This window comes from Phoenix dactylifera, chromosome 1 (assembly GCF_051530095.1).
Source record: "Phoenix dactylifera cultivar Ajwa chromosome 1, Ajwa_hap1_PhDact_Kaust_v1.1, whole genome shotgun sequence".
Lineage (NCBI taxonomy): Eukaryota > Viridiplantae > Streptophyta > Magnoliopsida > Arecales > Arecaceae > Phoenix > Phoenix dactylifera.
The window spans coordinates 55,966,141-55,987,907 of NC_143190.1; the positions used below are offsets into that span (position 1 = coordinate 55,966,141).

A 21,767-nucleotide genomic window follows, 5' to 3' on the forward strand; every position below is an offset into this window, starting at 1 on the left:
AGAGAGAATAGGAGAGAGAAAATGTGTCTGTGAGAGAGAAGAAGGATGGAGGCCAGCAAAGGGCCGACAAGCCGCAAGAAGGGGTGGATGAGGGGCTTCGCCTCTGGTTTCCCTGTTTTGTTTGAACTAGAGGTTCCGAAGGGGACCTTTTTATTTTCGCGACGAGCCGTATTGACTTCACTTAAAAATCGTGAAAGTAAAACAGAGCCCCCTCCGAGACCCCTAACCCCTATTTCAAAAGAAACAGAAAAACCAGAGGTAGAGCCCCTCCTCTGCCTCCTCCGTACGGCTCCTCGGCTCTACGCAACCCTCCGTCAGCAGGCCTCCACCTTCCACTCCCGTCCTTCATCTCACTCTCCCTTCCGCCTCTCTCTCTATTCCTCTCTCTCCTTCACCTTCTCTCCCTCCATTGGTGGTTTCTCATTTTGGTTGCCGGAATTATCTTGATTTATCATCGGTACGGCTCGATACGTCCCAAACTGAGTGGTTTGAGATAGTTCCACTGACTATGACTATATCCGTTGGCTACCTGAGTGGAAGGCATGGAACTAATATTATTGATCCTCAGTCTGTGAGCATGTAATGGGTTAATAAAGCATGCAAGATAGGAAGATATTGAGATTGAATAATTTATTAAGGTTACTTTGGTTTTGGTGATAATTTGATTGTAACAATCTAGAACCTCACTTAAAAAAAGCTAGTCGAAAAATATTATTTGGGTTTCTTAATCCTATAAAATTATCCAAGATTTATCCGATACATAGCCGATGTGGAACTCTCCTCCCATTTAAGCCCTTGTGTCACACCCCAGATCTAGAGCATGATATGACTGTGCTACCGTAGGGTTTTGCCCACAACAACATGGAGCCCACATTAAAAAAAAAGCTTCATAAAAAAAATTATAGAATAATAAAATTAGTCCAATTTCATTTGCTAAATAAGGAGAAACGAGTACAAAGCATCTAAATCGAACTTCTAAATATTGAAGACTACATAACCCAAACTTTATAGTCATAACTATATTTATTGATAGCTTATAACTGTGCTTCGAGCTTTATTCTTTCGTCCTTCATTTATTTATTCTTCCTCTCTCCTAGCAACATTAATTATCTGAAAAAAAATATAAAGAGACAAATGAGCTTAGTGCCTCAGTAAGTAACCATGCACCACCTTACCGGATCAAGCATAAATTTTTATATGGTTCAATGCATCATTTGAATAGTAAAATTATATTGTAAAGTAAATATTTCATAAACATAATAACAAATTGTGTCGTAGCAAACCAATTATGTATACATAAATTATGCAAGTTCGTTAAACTAAAAGTGCAATTTAACATATTCATAATCGTCAAATGTTTGCCTTTTATTTATACTTTTATTTAAAACAGTGCTCACATATTTTTTTCAAGCTACAGTCATATTTTTGCCTGTGATAGGGCATCTTCGTAATCAACAAGATATCATAGTTCGCATTCGTTACCAATTTTAGCCCGTTGGTAGAGAGCCATTTTCGTTGGATGTTATCTCCAAGGTGTCGATTAGCCTCCATTTTTAGAGGCGGTCATGACTATCTAAGAGCTCGTAAAATATTTCACATTTTTTATAAATCATACCTTTATAAATATATTGAAAATACTAAATGACATGGTAAAAGTTTAAAGTGCATAATCATGCCATATATATCATTTTCATAGTAACATGCAAGTTTTTATAATCATAATTCATATATAAATCATTTATAATAAAGTATTCAGTAATGATACTATTTGGCCAAAAATATGAAACATTTACAATTATATGCTTGATCCTAAATTTTTTTAAAAAATATAGGATCAATCATGTCAAATATAATTCATAATTTTATACTTAAAATTGATCAGTAATTTAAAATTAATAAGATTTGTGCCACGATCACTTACCTCTGTTCGCCCAGAGATATAGATCACTAGGTTCAATTGGACAAATCAGCTGCATCTATAAAATTCTTTTAAGAAGAATAAATTACGTGCTATTCACTATTTAAAAATCTAAATACAAATTAAAAAGCTCTAAGCAACCCACAAATGGAGTTGAGCAGACTTCAAGTCCCAACTGGATAAATTGGTCTAGGATCTACAAATCAAGTAGAAAGAGAAAAATTAAACCAAGAATGGGACCTCTCTCTCGATTTATTTATTTATTTAATTTTTCTCCCTTTCTCTTTTTCATTTTCTCTTTCTTTTTTCTTTCTTTCTATTTTTTTCTTTTCTTTTCTTCTTTTCATTTTTTTTTCTCTATTGCTTTCCTCTCTTCATCGCGAAACAAGGGTCGGGGGCGAGAGCACACCCCACCGAGAGACAGGGGAAGGGAGGAGGAGGCCTCCAACCCGACATCGGCACAGCCGGAGGACCAATAGCAGTGGCCGGAGGAGCAGTCGGAGCACAGTGGACGGCTATTAGGTTAGCGTTCTATCCAAAAGCTTGAAAGCATTGTTGGAAAAAAAGATTTAGCTTCTTGCCGGTGGGAATTGAACTTTTCCATGTTTGATATGAATTTTTTTTCATAAAATATGGGAATGAAAACTATTTTCTCATCTCCCTCCTTTAAAAACTCTAACAAAAAAAAAAAGATATTTTTTATTTTTTTATTTGTCATATTTTTTTTCATTCTTATCTACGAACCAAATGAGCCTTAATTGTACAATATTTCTATCTTTTCCTGCTCCACAGCTTCTTCATGGAACTGCGTTTTTTTAGTGCTCCACCTTTTTTTTTGAGGCCGTTCCAGTCTCTCCGTTCACGGTCCTTCTCAGCTTCCACTGATGCGTCCGTCTCAGTATCCGGCTAAGGATCGTGTGTAAGAAGAAAGGACCAAAAGGAGGAAAACATCAGAAAGGGGACATCCAATAGCGTGCAATTATTGGTGGTTTGTTTGATCACGACAATCAGAAAAATCTAAGCTAGTACTAAGAAAAATTATTGGTACAGGCTTTAGTGCATTGCTCTTCTCTGATGAGACTAATTGGCATCTTAGAAATAATTTATCTTTGTTGAGAACGATGACAGGTTCAGCTATGATTAAATTAGTGAAAACAATAGGAAGTGGAACTGTGGAGCGAGCAAAAATATAAATGTGAGGAAAATGTTTCTAGAGTAATTTCCTCCTTGATTAGAACATTAGGTCATAGCCCTTTGTAATTCTTAAGGTAAAAGTTGTTATGCATAAATGCAATGCTTATACTATACACCACAATATACCATGCACAAGACCACTAACTATGATTAGTCAAACTGGTATCGAAACTCATACCGGTCAGTTACTGGTTCGGTACGGGATGAACCAAGTGGTTCATCTTAATTCAATATATTATGATTCAAACTTTTTGAGATGTTGAAAGAGGAAGAGCAGGATCCGAACCCGTTCAAACTAATGTATATTGTGCAGTCCACACCAGTTCTGCGTTGAAGCGTCCGATTCTATGTAGTTTATGTTATTTTTCAAAAAATAACACCAAACCATACCGATTCTGTGTTGGTTCGGTTCGGTAAGAAATAAATCAGGCAGTTCGGTCCTATTCGGGAAGCCATTCCTCAAACTATATAATTCTTAAAAAGAGTTGATCACAAATATGTCTTCCTGATTTTAGTGCTGAAAAAAATCTTGAAGTTTCATCAATATTCGTGTCAAGTCAAGCAGAGCTTCCCTCACACATGTTTTTAGGTGAGTTCTTTTTTGAGCAGAGTTTTTCATGCCAATAATTGTCGTCATGAAATATAATCCAAATGATGGGATTTAGCAATGCCTGTGGCTTCTCTGTACCATGAACTTGAAAGCCTTTTTTTTATAAAAAAAAAATGAAAGAACACTGAAGAGCAAAAAAAAACAGTTGTCTTGTTTGTTCCACTTGGTGCTAGGGAAGCTATGGACTCCAGATGGTTATTACTGGCTACTGGCCCTGAATATACCCTGAGAAAATCCTTGGTTGCTATTATGGTTAGGCTAAGAAGGAGAGTAAGAAGCTGGGTTAATTAGCTCCAGAATATTGACAGATCTAAATGGTCCATGTAATAATCATCTCTGTTGATGTATCAAAGTTAGGTCTCGGTTCTTGAATCATCTGTCTCCTCTGAAGTAGTAGTGATTGAAGACTATGCTTCGATAAATAAGCAAATAGAAGGAAAATACAACTTGTTTCATTTTACCGATAATGAATGAGATAAACCTGTAACCTTTCTATAACCAGAATCAAGGACAAACCTTGTTACCGAAGTTCACAATAATGCAATAAATAAATTACAACTCATGGCCCAAATTAGAGCAATCACTGTCGACAACTATATTAAGATATATTTAGTTGGGAAATGTGGGACTTTGGTTGATTAGAGTTTTATTTCTATTCTACTTTTAGAGAGAAATAAAAATGCTCCAATTCTTACTCTTCCCTCACAATAAAAACTCATTCCGATTCAGTTCACAAACCAAGTGCATCGGGATATAGCAATTCCGATTTTCGTTCCGATTTCAATTTCGATTTTGATTCTAGCCGCGAACCGAATGGTCCCTAAATAATTTATTTATGGTAGTTGGCATCAATAGCATGCGCTTGATCATTCTTTGAGAGCATTGCCGGCGTCACCGCTTTGCTAGTTAATTAAGAAGACAAGAAAAACTTTTCAGTCCGTGGTGATTGTGAATCAACACTTTTATAAAATATAATAAACTGCAAAGATTTGAGCTTTTTTGGATTAAAAACATAATGAATAACAGAAAAAATATAACTTGAAGGTTCGTTTGGGTAGGGTATACTAGATTTTAAGATAATCCAATGATTCCTAAAAATTATTTATCTAAAAAAATGATTGGGGAAAAAAATAAATTTACAATATTTGGTTTTTTAAAAAAAATACTCAGAAAAATAGTATTGGAAAAGGATTACCATATATCGTTAGAAGTAATCTTATACGAAAATATTACCAAATTTTTAATAATATCTTTGAACAAATAATTCAAGTAATAATATTTTTTCAATCAATTTATTAGTGATTTATAACCCACTTACACAAATGGTGTCACTATTTCGAATATCGAAATATATTTACATGAGTTAATAAATTTTTTAAATTTAATTATATATATTAAAAAATATATTTCTCATTATAAATAAATTGTAGTATTTTTTAGTATATAAATAAATGTATTAAATATGAGTAAATCCTATGTTAGATTTATTGATATTCAAAAATTAATTTATTAGTTATTTATTAATAAATATATTCATTAATAAATATATCTAATATATTAAATATATTACTATTTATACATATTTATTAATTAATATATTAATATTTTTATAATATACTCATATATATTAATATGATATAATTGAGGGCATTTCTATCAAGACATGATAATTCGAGATTACCTCCATTTAGTAATCCATTACCTTCTTTCTTATGAAAATAGAAGTGGGATGCACTATTTATTTTACCGTATTTCATTCACCTTTCGTACAAAACATAATAAACTAATACGAAAATTAATTTTTCATGCTAGATTACTTCCAATCAAATGAGAAATTACATCCTATTCGTACCAATCATAACCATTTGTTTTTGCAACAGTTCACCGAGATGAGTGTTTATACAAAAAGTGTTACAAAAATGAGCGACTGTGATTGGCTGTATAGACGACCATATGGTGCACACTATGTAGCATATAATTTTTCCAACCAAATGTGGTTGCCCTAGTTCGATGCAATCCTATAAAGTTGATATATGCCTCCTCCTTACCCAGAAAAATGATATGTCACCATAGTCCTATCCAAACCCCACATGTCCTTAAAGAAAAACAAAAGTTGATGCATGCATTGCTTTCTCTGGAAAATGACATGCCTCTCCAATCGGATCATGACCCCGATTTGAAAGGGATCATGCAAATGAAATCTCATCCGTACTAATTCTACTTGGATGGTTAATACGAGACATTGCCGCTATTCACCGGTCTCCTGCCCACTGAAATATGGCACCATGCAATTGATGTGATACATGTCGGTTCGTACAATTCACGAAGGCTGGTAAATAATTGGACGCAGCATCAGCCTCGCCCTGGAACAAAGTGGTCACGTGTAGCATTATTTGGATAGATCTCTTTACCATTCAAACGTGGCAGGATCCAATTGGTAAGATTCAGTGGAGTGCTCCACCAGCGCCATGTCGGACGGACAGATGAGCACAGTGGCCACGTGTTAGCATCATGCGGGAACAATGCTCTACTACCTAACAAAAAGAGGACTGCACCGGGGACAACCAGATGGATGCCACCTGGCGGCAGCAGATAATATTGCTTTAACGGGTCCTGGAGAGTCTCGGCTCGTGAGCCACCACTTTGTACCGTCATAAAAAGCACCGTAGCCGGAGTTAGCTTTTCGGCAAGAGAGCAGACGGAGTCGTTTCAAGGCTTCAAACCTATCACCGCTCGCCGATTTTTCCGACGCCGGTGAAACCGGTCTCGGTGCGTCCTTATCCGAAAGCGCCCCATCCGGGCTACCATCGCTCTCGAACGGACCAATCCAACCCTATACCTGCAACTTTTTCCGTAATTGGGACCAAACACAATAAGGATGTGTCAAAAATAAATAAATAAATAAATTCGGAAACTGTTAATTTTTTTTGTTATAACAGTATTTGTTGCCATGCTGAGGAAGTTCGAGTATTAAATTGGGGTCAAATAAAATCCATCCTTTATTACACGGTGACGGAAAGGACAACCAATGTTTTTAATTTCAAGACAAACTAATGTCAGTTTCCAAGAAAAAATTGTATCTAATGTCCTCATAGAACTTAACGGCCGTTACTTTATGTGTTGGTTTGAACTGGATTTTTAGTGGGCCCACAGCGACATAATCCGTGGCCTGTGGGCCCCGGTTGGCGAAACCACACGAAAGGCTCGGTGGCCCCACAAGTTCCCCCTTTCCACAGCCGAAGGTACGCGTAGGCGACGCGGTGGCCCACCCGCGGGCCCCGCGCCCTGATCGTGAGAGAGCTCCAGCGTCAGCTGCGGTAACGGCTGACGTGGTGCCCCAGCTAACGCGATAATATCGAAGCTTTGACCGCTCTGCGGTCTCGTAAGAACCATTGTATGCCCTTAGATCTTTTCTCAACGGTCAAGATCGAGCTTTAAACTTAGAGGATCCGTTTACGTGTCCCGCGAGACACGTTTACAACTGGATAATCGTAGACGGTCCAGATTAAAGTCTACGATAGCGAGGGGGAGTGCATATGTTAATTAAACTCTTCTGTAGGAGCATTTGATCGTGGAGTATTTTTGGCAAGGAGGGAACGGCGTTTATACGATGCGTCTCCTATTGGCGGTCGGCTTTCTTACCAGTCGGCTTTCTTTGTTCCCCATCGTTCTTGTCGTCCGAGTGGCCGAGATCGTAGGGTTTCAAGAGAGGAGTGAGAGAGATTTTAGAGAGTTTCCCCCAATTTCTAGAGGATTTTTGGAGGAATCGTTGGAATCCGTGGTCGGAAAAGGAATTTGCTCTCGACGAGCTCGCGATCGAGGTAATTTCTGCTCGAATCCGTTTAGATTTCGGTTCTAGAGTGGCGGTCGTCTCGCCGTGGCTTCGTCCGACGAGACTTTCCTTACATCGGCTTTTTTTTCCAACGATTAGAGATTTTCTGACTAGATTCTTGTTCCAGAAGGGTCGTCTTTTCTTGCTGGTGCTGGTGCGCCATTGGATCGATTTTGGAGGAGGAATCGTGATTTTTAGGGGTTCGATTTTGGATAACCTATCATGAGAATCACGGTATTGGACGACGGGGGATCTGAGGATTCTGGTGGTCGGGAGCTCGTTCCCGTCAAGGCGAAGAGGGTGCTGGTTGGGGCGGGAGGTAGGATTCTCTTCTATCCGACACTTCTCTACAATGTCTTCCGGAACAAGATGGAGGCGGAGTTCCGGTGGTGGGACGAAGTCGATCAGGTATCGATTTCTCCTTAACTTTTTTTTGTTTTTATTTTTGTTTTTTAATTTTTTTTAACGTGGGCTTCTTTTGACGGGATAAATTTGATTGCTGCAAAATTCCAGTGGTGCTGAAATCATGTTGTTTTTTGGATAAGATTTTGGTAGCTTTGACATGCCGGAAGATATTTCTGGCTTTTTCTTTATATTTGGCTTCGTAAACATATTAACAACGTCGTAGCCTCGTAGGTTGCTTATTTAATATTCTGATAAAAATTCGCCTGGTGCATGGGGTTAGGTTGTGCATGAAACTATTGTGACAGCAAAAAAAAAAATGATTATATTGCTCCATATGAACCAATTTTTGAGTGCCTATTAATTTAGTGGTTTCCCTCATCCATGTTAGGAAGATTCTTTGTGTCACAGTGCAATCCTTTAATGCTAATGATAAATTATGTTTTGAATTTCAAATTTTTTTCGTGTGATGATGAGAGGCATCAGTGACACAACGCCCCTTTTGCTTCAAAAAAATTAATGATAATAATTATGTTTGGGTGATAAGATGTTTATGCCTGAGTTAATGATATGCACAATTTTGAGCCTGATTGACATATTGATATTTGACGAGGGGCCACCACAAGTAATATCAATTCAGTTTTACGGCATCATATTGCTCTGCAAAATAAAACTTGTTTCACTTCTGACAGCATTATCAATGCATTCTGCAAAACTTGTTTCACTTTGATAGCATTATCCATGCATGCTTTGGAATTCCTTGCTAGCGGATGATTACTTACCTGAAACCTTCCAGATAGTCAATCTTTATCTCTTGCTGTTCTGTTTCTATTTGATATAGTTACAAGTGCCAGCTCGATTGTAAAGTTAATGGACTATGCATGCCATAGATACTTTCGTAACCCCTCGATGATGATCTGATGTAACATAGTTCCTAGCAACATTTCCTTTTTAAGCAAATTATAAAGTTTCGCCCAAAGCTTGTGACTGTTTGTTGATGTCTCTCATCCATGGCTGCTAGTTCACAAAACAAATGGATCACTGCTAGATCCACGGAGCTGGCCCCATTGGTTGGTGTATGGTGGGCTGTTTGAGGTTAAGCCTTCTATTGATTGATTATTTTCTCCATTGCCGTGGCGCTGATATCACTTATTCATCCCAACGCAGGTATCTATCCTGTGAGCTGTGAAAGGAAAAACACAGAAGTAGGAAAAAAGAAAAAAGACAAAAAGGGCATGTTGGTTGGTGATAGGCCTCCTGGAATATCTTCATCTAATCAACTAATCTAGATCATTTTCATCCTTCACTTCAAATATTCCCGATAACAACTCTTGGCATTATCTTTCCTTTATTTCTGTTTAAAACTTCATCCAGATTACAATGATAAGTGCAAAATCCTACTTGCATATCTTGCTTTATTTCAAAATGGGTGTGCAATAACAAACACTACGCAAAATGCCAACTTCAGTAACTTCTTCTTGTAAGGCTTAACAAATCAAAAAACTACTATAGATGCACATAATGCCATGCATCTAGACATATTCTCTACTTGATGTTTTTGTCTATTATCTTTTTGGCTTTTTTTGTAGGATTATGAATTCCAGATAGGTATTTGTAATTGATCTGCTAGTAAACAAAGAAGGTTCAACGGCTACTTCTTCATGAAACACGTCTTTTAGTAGAGCGTCTTAGTTAATATGTTTATTGGAAGTCAATCAGTTGACCGCCAAGCAAATGCATTTTTAGTATTGTCATGCCCTTGATTTCATGCTGGTGCGATGGTGATTTTATCTATTATACTCATTGCTGCATATGCACAAAGGTCTAGATAAGCTGATGTTCACCAAATCTGGTTTTCCCTCTATTTTTCTAGTTTATTTTGCTTGGCGCTGTTCCATTTCCCAAAGATGTACCCCGCCTTCAACAGCTTGGGGTTCGAGGAGTCATCACCCTAAATGAACCATATGAGACCCTAGTTCCATCATCCTTGTATCAGGTAAATGTTTTCCTTTAGTGTTTAATATTAAGTTAATCACTTACCAACAATTTATGAATTTGTGTGCGTGAACACTCATAACATTAATTCTTCATAATATTTTTGACACTCTGCATATAGGATAGGTTGCATAGCAAATCTTCTTTTAATGGCATTCTCTGTTGCAATGCTGTGCCATATAGAGCTCTGCCTTTATGAAGAGGGTGATGTGACTAGTCACCCCTTGTCAGTCAAGGGGCTCACTGAGAAAGAAAAAACATGTGGCCATGTTGATGAAATAATTTTAGGTAACGTTCCAAGTTTATGCATGTATTGTAATAATCATTGCTTCAGACAAGAGCCCGGGTAAAGATCAACTAATTCAATACATAAATAGAAGGTTCTGATGTTAGATTATCGGGTGTCTTCTGTTTGTATAAAAGAGTCTGCCATTTTTTCTTGTCAATGTATGGCTCATACCTGGTTTTTCTGTTTACAGGCTCATGGGATTGATCATCTAGTGATTCCAACAAGAGATTATCTTTTTGCCCCTTCACTTGTGGATATCAGCCGAGCTGTAGATTTCATCCACAGTAAGAATCTTATCTGACCTCTATTTCAACAAATGTAGGCCCTGTTTGGGGGAGCTTTTGGAGAGCCAAAAAGCACTTTCTGGCTCTCCAAAAGTACTTTTAGCTAAAAAATGGTGTTTGGTAAATTTTCTGAAAAGCTGTTTCAGCTTTTGCGGGAAGCTGAAAACAGCTTTTGGGGGGAAGCTCCAATTTGGAGCTTTCCGAAAATGCTGTTTTCAGCTTTTTCGGAAAGCTGTATTTTTGACCAAAATACCCCCATTTAAAAAAAAAAATTCCTCCCAAAAACCTCTCTCTCACATTCTCACGGTCTCTTCCTCTCCCACCCAACCCCATTCCCTCTCCCCCGCCGCCGCACCCTCTCCCTCTGCCCCGCCGTCGCACCCCCTCCCTCTCCCCCGCCCCCATGGTGGGGAGGTGCCGAAGAAGAGGAAGACAGGTGGTCTTCCCCTTCCCGCGGCCGCCGCCGGCGATGATATCCCCGTCACGGAAAGGGACGGTGCCGAAGAAGAAGGAGGTCCCACGGCCCCCCTCCCGCGTCTGCGAGGCCCCGCCGTCGCACCCCCTCCCTCTCCCCCGCCCCCATGGTGGGGAGGTGCCGAAGAAGAGGAAGACAGGTGGTCTTCCCCTTCCCGCGGCCGCCGCCGGCGATGATGTCCCCGTCACGGAAAGGGACGGTGCCGAAGAAGGAGGTCCCACGGCCCCCCTCCCGCGTCTGCGAGGCCCCGCCGTCGCACCCCCTCCCTCTCCCCCTTCCTGCGGCCGCCGGCGGTCACGACCCGCCCCCCTCTCGCGTCCGCCACGGCCCGGCCCGGCGCTGTCGGCCTCGCGAGAGAGCACTTCCCAGGGGGCCCGCCGTGGCCGCCGCCGGCCACGACCCGGCCCCCTCCCGCGGCCGCCGCCGGCCGCCGGCCCCGGCCCGGCCCCCTCCCGCGGCCGCGGCGGCCTGGCCCCCTTCCGGCGCCGCCGGCCGCGCGGGAGGAGAAGAAAGGAGAACGGGGGAGAGGAAGGAAGGAGAAGAAGAGAAGAAAAAAAAAGAAAAGAAAAAGAAAAGGAAAAGAAAAGAAAAGAAAAGAAAATTTAAAAAATAAAATAAATAAATAAATAAATATTTATATAAATGAATGAATGAATAAATAAGATAATAAATAAATATATTTCAACATTATTAATTATTTACACTAATAATTATAATATTTTATACCTTTATTATTGTATTATACTATAAATATTATATTATATTACATTACATTATAATACATTAATATGTTATGTTAAATAATTTAATATTATGTTATATTACCAAATATTAATTTACTCTAATAATTATATTACTATTATGCTATATTATAATAATATTATTTTATATTACAAAAATATTATACTATATCGTATATTTATGTATTAATATATGTTATGTTTTATTATATTCTGTTGTATAATACTATGCAATGTCCTTTATGGTAATTTTGTTATACAAAAGTACTTTCCCAGTTTGTTTACCAAACACAAAACAAAGTACTACAGCACTTTACGAATGTAGTTACCAAACAGCAAACAACTTTTTATAACAGCTCTACTTCAGACAGCTCTACTTCCAACAGCTCTACTTCCAACAGCTCTACTGTCAACAGCTCCCCCAAACAGGGCCGTAGTAGTTTTTCTTCCATGCCTCTTAGATTGCCATTCTTCCATGCCTTTAATATTTCATTATAACAAAATTACTTGATCTCTCAAAATGCATCATATTAATTGAAATTAATTTGTATAAAGTAGGTGGATTTAGAGTTGTTTTCATTATTTTTTGATAATTTGCTTTATAGAACCTAGCTTCATGTAATATCTATGTACCTACCTATCCATTCAGTAATGGTTGGATTTGTTTTCCTGCTTCTTACAAAATATTTAGGTTAATGCTGACCTAGATCTAAAGTTTTCTGTTCTCATATGTGCATATGAGTGGACTCCACTTATACAAGCCATCCTTCAAAAGATTCATGGTGGCAGTGGATAGATTTATTTTCTGTTTGTGTGAAATTTAGTTAGGTTTGTTTATATATGGCATGCAAGGAAAGCATGGATGGATACATGATCTTGTTACTATATTCCCAAAAATCCCTTATTCCCTTATTCACAGAGATAAATAAGGCATGATACCTAGAGGGATTACAATGAAATCTGGTTATTGGCTGTCTGACTGATATTATATTTGAGTGTTTCTGCATTGTTCTGAATAAGATCGAAAAATACACTTATGTACCATAACCATGGTTTACATATTTCTTGTTTATATGAGTAATGCTTAAAACCAAGGTACCTTACTAAGAGGAAGGTTTAGAGGATGAGAGGAGGGTTGGGTGATCTTGAGGTATTTCAAGTAGTAATTTAGTTCTATTGTGGCTGGGCTTGCATGTCATGGTGTTTTCGGAAAAAAAATGACTGTATAATGACAATGTTAATTTTGTTTTGTGTTCTAGTTATGGGTTGTCCATTCAAAGCATTTATTTTTTGTTGGTTTTTGTGGCCATACATTATCATATGGTTAGATGTATGTTTTCGCTTGGCCTCTCTTGGATCATGTATGTGTCTCTTTACCAGTAGATTCTGTTGCTTTTGCTGATAAAACAAGTAACCTGTGGAGCAACTAAGGAGTTCAATTTACCATTCGTTTAATGTTCTACACTTTCAGCTATCTATATATATTAGTATTTTAGCACTTCAGTTATATGACCAACAGTATAAATTGATTGGGAACCTCTGAAAAAGCATAATTTGTACTCTGGTGATCCATGTCAGGAACTTTTATGCAGATAGAAGGTAAGAAGGGTGCTACTTGTAATGTGATCACAAGTTTGAAGATTGCTGTATCATACAGCAATTTACTGGTCCTAGATTGATCTATCACCAATAAAAGCAGAATGCTGGATCTGAGAATATTATAACTGATTGTACCATAATAATGAATGAAACTTGATTTCTAATGTATCAGGAACCTAATAGTGAAGCACTGCAAGTTAACTGCACAGCTCAGGTTACTTCCAGTGTTGGTTGCTTGGTGGGGGCTTATTTTGGTGTACCAGTCTTACTTTTAGGCTTGTGTGTACCAGGTGTTGTAATTGAATCCGATGCAGAAGAGTTATAATTGTTAATACCTGCCTTTTGTTGTTAGATGTGGAGTACAATCATTGAAGCAAAAGTTGGAAGTTATATCCATTATTGATCATATGAGTTTATTATTTGCATAGCGAGTGTCATTATAAAGAAAAATCAAATATGGATAATTTTCATATTTAACATAACATTTATAGATTCGAGGCTTGTAAGCTGGATGAAGTCCTTAAAGAAATAGGGAGCTGAAAAAGAAGTTTTTTGGCCAAAATTTGAAGTTCTGTATGATATTTATTTTAGGATACGTTATTACCTACAACATTTCAAATTTGTTTTTGGTTTTTGTTTTATCCTCATGTGCAGAATTTACCTAAGGTCGAAACTTTATTTACACTTGCAGAATTTTGTGTCTGTTTCCAATTAGATTATATAACTTAAATATCTAGATTCATAAATATGGATATGAATAGAGAAACAAATAAAATATATCTGGTGCTGTTTGCATCTCAAATAAAAAAACAAATTTTGAAAATTGAGTTTGATGAATCTGTAATGCTGGGCTTAAAAGTGCTTAATTGAGAAAACCGGGTATTTTTTGAGTTTGTGTTCAAGTTAAAAACTAAGGTGAATCTCGTCAATTTTTTAGTTGATGGTTAATTTTACATTTAAAGAAAAGCTAGTGTCTTTTCTTAAACAAAATAAGGCTTGGGAATATTCGCTAGCATCTTGCACATGAGATGAACATGGTCAGCTGCATAGATTCTATTAGTGTCCTGTACTCTCAGGACGAATCTTATGTTGGTCTTGGAAGGAGAGTAAAGTTCCAATTGCGGCTCTAGATTTCTAGCGGTACTCAATCATGGTAGGGCACACGTGGTGACAAGCGCTCTAATTAAGGTTTTAAATATTGGTATGAAACCCTGGAATATTTTTCCATTGAAATGGTATGGTATTGATATGGTACTAGACTACTAGTACTGATGACATGAATCGAATCTAACAGCTTCCCAAAAGTGAAAAGTTAGTACGTACCAGTATGGTCAGTATGGTATTGTTGATATGCATTGGTACAGATCGATACATAGGATTTCAGCATCCAGACACCAATATTAGTGCCAATTTTGCATCGGAATGGTAAGATACCAACTATACTGTCTCATTCCAGCAGTTTTGAAACCATGGCTCTAGTGCTCTTTCTCTATCTTTTTCCTATTGGTAAAACAATGAGGGTCTTGAAAGGAGAGTAAAATTCCAATCACAGCCTCTAGATGGGTAGAGCCACTTCATCGCAGTTGGCATGCAGGATAAGAGGCATGCTCTCTCCTTCTCCTTTCTTGATCATAAAGATTCCATGTTTTGTGGTGGAGACTTGTCCATCTGAGAGTTTGCAATATAATAGTAGAGATATGTATTAGTATATACAAGGTACTAAATCTTGCCTTATATGTAGCTTGAGGATATCTATCAAAAGTATCAATGATAATGAAAGGTATTCTAGACCCGTCTTTTCCACTGCTTATTGGCTTGAGGAACTACAAATGAAGCCAGTAGCAACTTTAGCTGAAAACTGAATGGCATTGTACTGCATTCTTGTTGTGATGCACACAGATCATGCCTTTTAGAATGCTTATTTAGTAGGTGTTTTTATATTTGGGAGTTCTCAGCTTAAGAGTACTTCTGCCTGAGTTATGGGTGGCATCGATTTAACACAATATTATTTAGGTTTTACATCTTGGAGTCCCCACAGTGTTAGAAGATCCACATGTTGATTTGGTGGTGTTTAACATGTATTAACACACACCATTTAATCATGTGTCCAATCAGTGGATTTCGATTAGTGCCATGTATAGCATTTATGAATACAATATTGAACCACGTGCTACATAAATTGTTTCTTTCCTTGGTCGTAGCCATCAGATCTTATGATATATCATGATAAAAACTTACCAATTCAGCCTTACACCGCAGATGCAGGGCCAGCCAAGAGCTCAAGATGATTGTTACTTTGTAGCATTTGTATAATTCAGAATACTTATGACTCAGGAGTTTAATATAGATGATTCTCCTTAGCGTGATGCAATTAATATGTGCTCTCTCTCTCCTCTCTCTCTCTCTCTCTCTCTCTCTTTATTGCAAGCCACTAAATTCTATAAATAATAACTGTGTACAGGTTGGGACCATTGACAACTTTGACTTAGTCTAGCTTCTTCTTATATTATGTCATGATTTTTAGATTGAGTGACATGTTACGTCTCATTGGTTTCTGTGACATGAAAGTCCATGATACCCATGGGCACCATGTCGATGACATCTTTGGCATATTCAGCCTACTAGGATTTGTAATTGCATGTTCATTTTTCCACTTTCCCTACTTTTCAATGCATGAATTTTAGAGACGAAATGCGAAACTGGTGATCCAGTTCACAGAGATGGCTAGCACTGCAGTACATATTTTATGATCTGGAGAGCTTCAGCAAGTGTATCAAATCACTTTTCAAAAAGAGAGAAAAAAAACAAAGTGTATCAAATTCATAGAGACAGTTTTAGGGCTGCGACCACATAATTATTTGGTTATGGGGAGCTTCAAAATAATTTAGTTCTGTCTATAGTTCTGGGTACTTCTTTTGTGCAAAATATTGGAGACAGTTGGACATGGAAAATTTGAGAAAACGAGATGCACCAGGACATAATTAAGGATAATATAAATAAGCATAACTTTTATAAGGCATGTGTCTTACAGGAATGATGAAGTTGTAGGTAGTTGTAACTACTTATCCTGGAGATGATCACAAATAAGTGAAAGAAAAATATTGCCTCATTAGCAGTACTTATCTTTGATAAGGTTATTTATGGTAGAATCAGCATGTAGGAAATGATGCTGAGAGGCGCTGTTGCCTGTATATCTGCTGAAAGAAACAAATGTTGTAACAAAGGGGACTAGTGTTGAAAGGGGACTGGTGTGGCAAATGTACGGCAAGACAAACAAACCTAGAAATTTGTCATGATCTGATAAGAACAGGAGATGCAAAATTAGAGGATAATTTTTGCCAATTTAACTAAGACAGCATAAGCATGTGCAGTTATGACCAATGCGCGATCGATAGAGGATAATTTTTTTCAGGGATCCGAATAAGATGGTGTGGCTCTATGAGCATGTGCAATAACGACCAATGGTAGATCAATTATGAAGGGCCAAGATGAGCAACAGTATGGTTAAGATGCAAATTGGTTTGATGTGGATACAGATCTGTAAAACGGTTCTTAACATTTAAATATGTTGACCGATCATGTATCTGCATTATTGGTTAGGTAAGCATGTTGGTTGTCGGCATATCTGGTATCATATATGTACATCTGTGATCTGTAGGTAGAAGTACTTCGAGTTTCTGCAATTTTTTGTTTTTCAAGAAAATAAAGAAAAAGCAAGAAAATCATAAATTTCTTTTCTGAATAATCAATAAGATTAAAAATTATTCAATTGGCTCTAGAAGCTTAAAAATGGTAGCATAGCTGGTAGAAAATTTGGGTGTTAGTTAACCAGAATTTTTCAGAATGGATCATTTATCCTGTTTCTTTTTTATTAGACCAAACCATACCAACTGGTTTAGTTTTTCTGAATTTACATTTCACTATGTGGTCCATCAAAAACTATTGATGATGTGAACACCCTTTTTACAGATTGTCATATTCAGAGTCTGAAATGGGTTCTTTCTTCTTTCCTTTAAAGTTGAATAACACATTTAAAACTTTATTTATTATTATTTATAGGGAATGCATCCCATGGGAGAATTACATATGTACACTGTAAAGCTGGAAGGGGACGTAGCACAACTATTGTTCTATGCTATCTGGTACGCTCTTATGCATTTGCTTATAACACATTTCTGAATTGTGCAAGTTGACAGGTGTAGATCAGCCAGTCCAACGCTATTAATAAAGCATGATGTCATGGGTGCTAACCTTCTAGAAAGTGTTCTAATACATTTTAATTTTATAAAATTTAAAGGTGGAGTATAAGCTCATGACACCCACAGCTGCTCTGGAGTATGTGCGATCGAGAAGGCCTCGAGTGCTTTTGGCTCCCGCACAATGGCGAGTAAGGAAAATAACTTTTGTTTCGTGATAGAATAGTTAAATGAAGTATAAATTATGTTATTATTGCTTCTTTTTGTTTAGCAAGTCTTTATATCCAGCAGTGTGCTTTTTCTCATTTGTCATTTTCATTTTTGGTGGAGTAAAATAGTAAATTCGTATATAATAATTAAAGAATCCTACGGGCAACTGGAGTGCATGGATGACCTCAACTTTGCGATCATATTACATCAATATATGCAAGGGCCCTATCTGTAGGTCTTTACTTTGGGAATCTTTTCCTGCTTTCCTTAACTTCCAAATTCTTCTTTGTGTTATTGTTATTCTTATTTGATGGGAGGCATTCAAATAAGGATACTTTGATTCAGTTCTAGTCCAGTCATTTTTTCTTAACTCCCTCATACTTATCCATAACAACATTAAGGAAAGAAGATCTAAGCAAAAATTCTCCTTGATAGCCTTGATAGAAAAATGTTGTCATAAATCAATTTGCCCATCTTGAGAATTTAGTGGAAATCCATTTAAAACTACTTCATTGGTGGTTTTCCTATGATTTCTGTGCATTTTTCACTTATTGTTTGCATCCACTTTTGCTTTCTTTATGATCACATTTCCCATTTCATACATTAGGGTCTTTCTTGACCATCATTTCCTGTTACTCACGTTTGCAATTTTTCCTGCATCCATCTGTTATAGTGTAACAACTCTTAAAGAGTTGGACACAGGAAGCTGTGTTCTGAAGGATGAAGCCTTCACTAATGGTGTGGGACGTGTGCTCATAACATGTGGGAGAAAAACCAACATCCATCTCTTTGTATTCCTCCTCTTTTGTTTTTTTGGCTTTTATCATGAGTCCTGATTTTCTTCCCATCATAGATATCCTAACTTTTCTGTGCATCTCAATCGACATAGTTGTTATCTCTTAATAAATTCAAAAAATTTCTTCTTCAAGGAGTTATGGAAAAGTAAGATGATAAATAATCATAACCGTCCATATTTCTAAGGTTTTTGATACATATGCTATCACGTGCACAGCACATGCCAGAGACTGGTTTTCTCTAATGGCAGCTCTCTGACTTATGCCCTCCCCGTTCAGAGGGCTTTCTTGCCTCTACTGTTGCATGCCTTTCTTCATTATTTCAGAGGGCTTTCTTTCAGAGGGCTTTATTGGTGGGATTTTCCGCCTTCTCTTGAAAAACAAAAAAGAACAACGGTGCTTATGTATTCTGCATCCTTTTCTCGGCTTATTCGTGAGATATCAGCTCTCCTTATTAGAAGATACAACATCTTCGTGATTCTACGTCATATGGTGATAAGTCTTGCTGTTTGTGCATCGCCTACCACATTGAATTATCAAATCCATTCATCAAAATAATTGTCATACTGTAACAAGAAAAATAAAGGAGGTATCCACTTCTCTGTCTAATTATTTCCCTACTCTAGATTGCAATTGCCTTAGGACTCTTTTGCACAGGCCAGAACTCTCTTTTGATTGCTTAAATATATGTGGATATGTGAACAGACCTTAAATGGCCTTAAGCTTGGTAATGTGTTGTAGACATGCGATATGTGTGATTTCCTGACAAGAAAAATATTTGATAGGCCATTTAGCTGGCTGAATGTAGGGGTCCGATTTGTTGGCAGAGACGGAGTGACTGGGATGGAATGGATTGGATATTATTCAACCAAAATATTTTTAATAGTCTTTTTCCTTTGATTTTTGTGCTGCTTCTCTGTAACCAACACTGAAACCACAGGCTGTCATTTATGTACAGCAGAAGCAGTGGCTGGGTTTATCTTTTAACTTGTGTGCATGTAACTTATGCAGGTTGTCCAGGAATACAGCAAGCGCAAATTAGAATTCCCTGCAATTCGAAGTCCAAGGCCAGTATGTTCGCTCGCAGGCGATGAAGTTTTAATTACTGCAGCAGATCTAGAAGGGTATGGGATGAGTGAGGATGCTAGCAATGATCCCAGCCTCCCATTGTGTAGGATCATTCGAACCAGATCCATGACTGCAAGGTCCATGCCAACAAGCCCTCTCAGGGAGGATGAAGTTTTGGTAACCGAGGCAGATCTAGAAGGGTATGACACCTATGCAGATGCTTATAAAGATACAAGTGTCTCGTCAAATGGGATTGTTCAGATGAGTCCAATGATTAAGAGGCTATCTTGCCTCTTTGCATCCAAGTTTTCTGGGAGTTGCCAGCCAGCTGCGAGCCAGTTTGCTGAGGTTCGTGCTTGCTAGGTACAAACACCAACACCTATCCGGAGTTTCTGTAAGGAGGTTGTAGGAAGAGAGAAGAATATAGAGCAGGAATGTAAGTTTTTCTGTCGTAATGGCAGATTTACTAAGAGGAGGATGGAGGTGACCACTGTGTCTGGAATTCTGTTTCTGGTTGCCCAGATTTTTTTTGACTTTAAGATAATTTCTGTAAATCTCATTATCAATTCAATGTGGATTTTTGTTGTTTTTTTGTTTTTTCAATGTATTCTGTCATTAGGTTTTAATAATTTTGTCACCAAGAGATGCTACAATGTTCTGCTAGCTTGTTTTGCAGGTCCAGGAGGCTAACCTGATTATTATTGTTCAGCCATTTTTCGGGCAATGGTGGCCAAGTCACTGCCATTTTAAACAAAAACTAGAATGTTACTTTTGTCAATTCAGTTTATTCTATTGGTTTTATTTGTTGATCCATGATTTTCTGCTACCAAAGTTTATGTAAACAGGCCTTTTCCAATACTCGTGATAGATCCATTTCTCAAGGCTTTGACCCTTTGTTTGAGGGCTGTCTCTGTATTCACCGTGACCTGTTTCTCTGAGAGTGAGTCGGGGATTGAATCCACTTCCCTACGCACGTTTCTGAATATATGTTTTTCACTTTTCTCATCTCTCTATTCTCCCAGCCTGTGCAAGATTAGAAAGTAATAAAAGCAAAACTTAATCAGGTGGTCTTTAATCTTCTGACATAAAGTTGCGAATGCTAAGCGTGGTCAGAGGAATCACTGTTAAAGGCTTGTTGGGATGCCAGGTACCATATTAAGTGGTAGATCCTTACCTCGGTATGATGGATGATGAAAGAACACAGACGGTAAGAAGTATTGCCACAGCGATTCACATAGCGCTGTTTATTTGAACACGAGGTAACATCTTTTTTTTTTTTTTTTGCTGAGGTAACATCTTTGAAGGCTGATTGATGTATGGAACAAAGTAAATCAGATCGTTTTGAAGGCTGATTGAAATACGGAGTAAAGTGAAATGATTGAAAATTTACACGGAATCAGGAAGAACAAAAGTATATGCCCTCTCTCTCTCTGTGTGCGAGCGCGCGCGCGCGCGAGAGAGAGAGAGGACTTGCCGGTGTAGAAAGGATAGACCAATTGTGTTGCATGCTCCCAAACAGATCTAAAAAATGAATGCTCAGAGATCACATGATTGATTTTCTCCTCAACATCAAGACACAGGTTACAACGGTAGGCATGCTGTTGGTATAGAGCACCAAAATGAGCCAAATAGTCTTTTCACATTAGCATTCTCCTTGCAATTTTCCACCAGAAGAAACCAACCCGGAAGCTACCTTACACTTCCATGAAAATTCATTAGGGAAGAGCTCAGCATAAGACAGCAATTGGTAGACATTCTTAAAGATCTTACCATGACTGCTATTTTAGAGAGCTGAATTTTTGCGGAAGTTTGCTGACCCCATCCCGGCATATCAGGTGGAGCCAGTAATGGAATTCCTGCTGTCATGATTAAAGAATTAATGCCAGGAGGAAACACAACAAGAATTTCTCCACTATACCAATTGAGATTACAAGTCATAAGGTCAGAAACTCAGATATTGCCATCTAACTCGTCAACGTTGAAAGGTGCAGGCCTGTGAGCGTGGTGCAGGTGACAACCAAGGCTGATATTTACTTGCTAACCATCTCTGATGATCCATGTGAAATGGCCGTTAAAAAGCTAAAAAGGAGTAACGTTTTCAGCGATGCACCGAGTTCGATGACTTTAGGACCAGGTTTAGTCTATAGGCTATATAAATAGG

The 21,767-nt window shown here is 37.9% G+C and overlaps 1 protein-coding gene across 2 annotated transcripts; it reads left to right on the forward strand.

The window, feature by feature from the left end:
- Window positions 1-7,246: 7,246 nt before the first annotated feature.
- On the forward strand, window positions 7,247-20,209 carry LOC103714340 (phosphatidylglycerophosphate phosphatase PTPMT2-like). Of its 2 annotated transcripts, none has more exons than XM_008801547.5 (7): window positions 7,247-7,543; window positions 7,685-7,962; window positions 9,830-9,952; window positions 10,431-10,524; window positions 17,398-17,480; window positions 17,636-17,725; window positions 19,550-20,209. In XM_008801547.5, the coding sequence occupies exons 2-7, from the start codon at window positions 7,777-7,779 to the stop codon at window positions 19,967-19,969; spliced, it is 996 nt and encodes a 331-aa protein (XP_008799769.3). In that variant the 5' UTR covers window positions 7,247-7,543; window positions 7,685-7,776; the 3' UTR covers window positions 19,970-20,209. The 2 variants fall into 2 exon arrangements, with proteins under 2 accessions (XP_008799769.3, XP_008799768.3); XM_008801546.5 differs by having other exon boundaries at window positions 7,260-7,543; window positions 7,682-7,962.
- The last annotated feature ends 1,558 nt before the right edge of the window (window positions 20,210-21,767 follow it).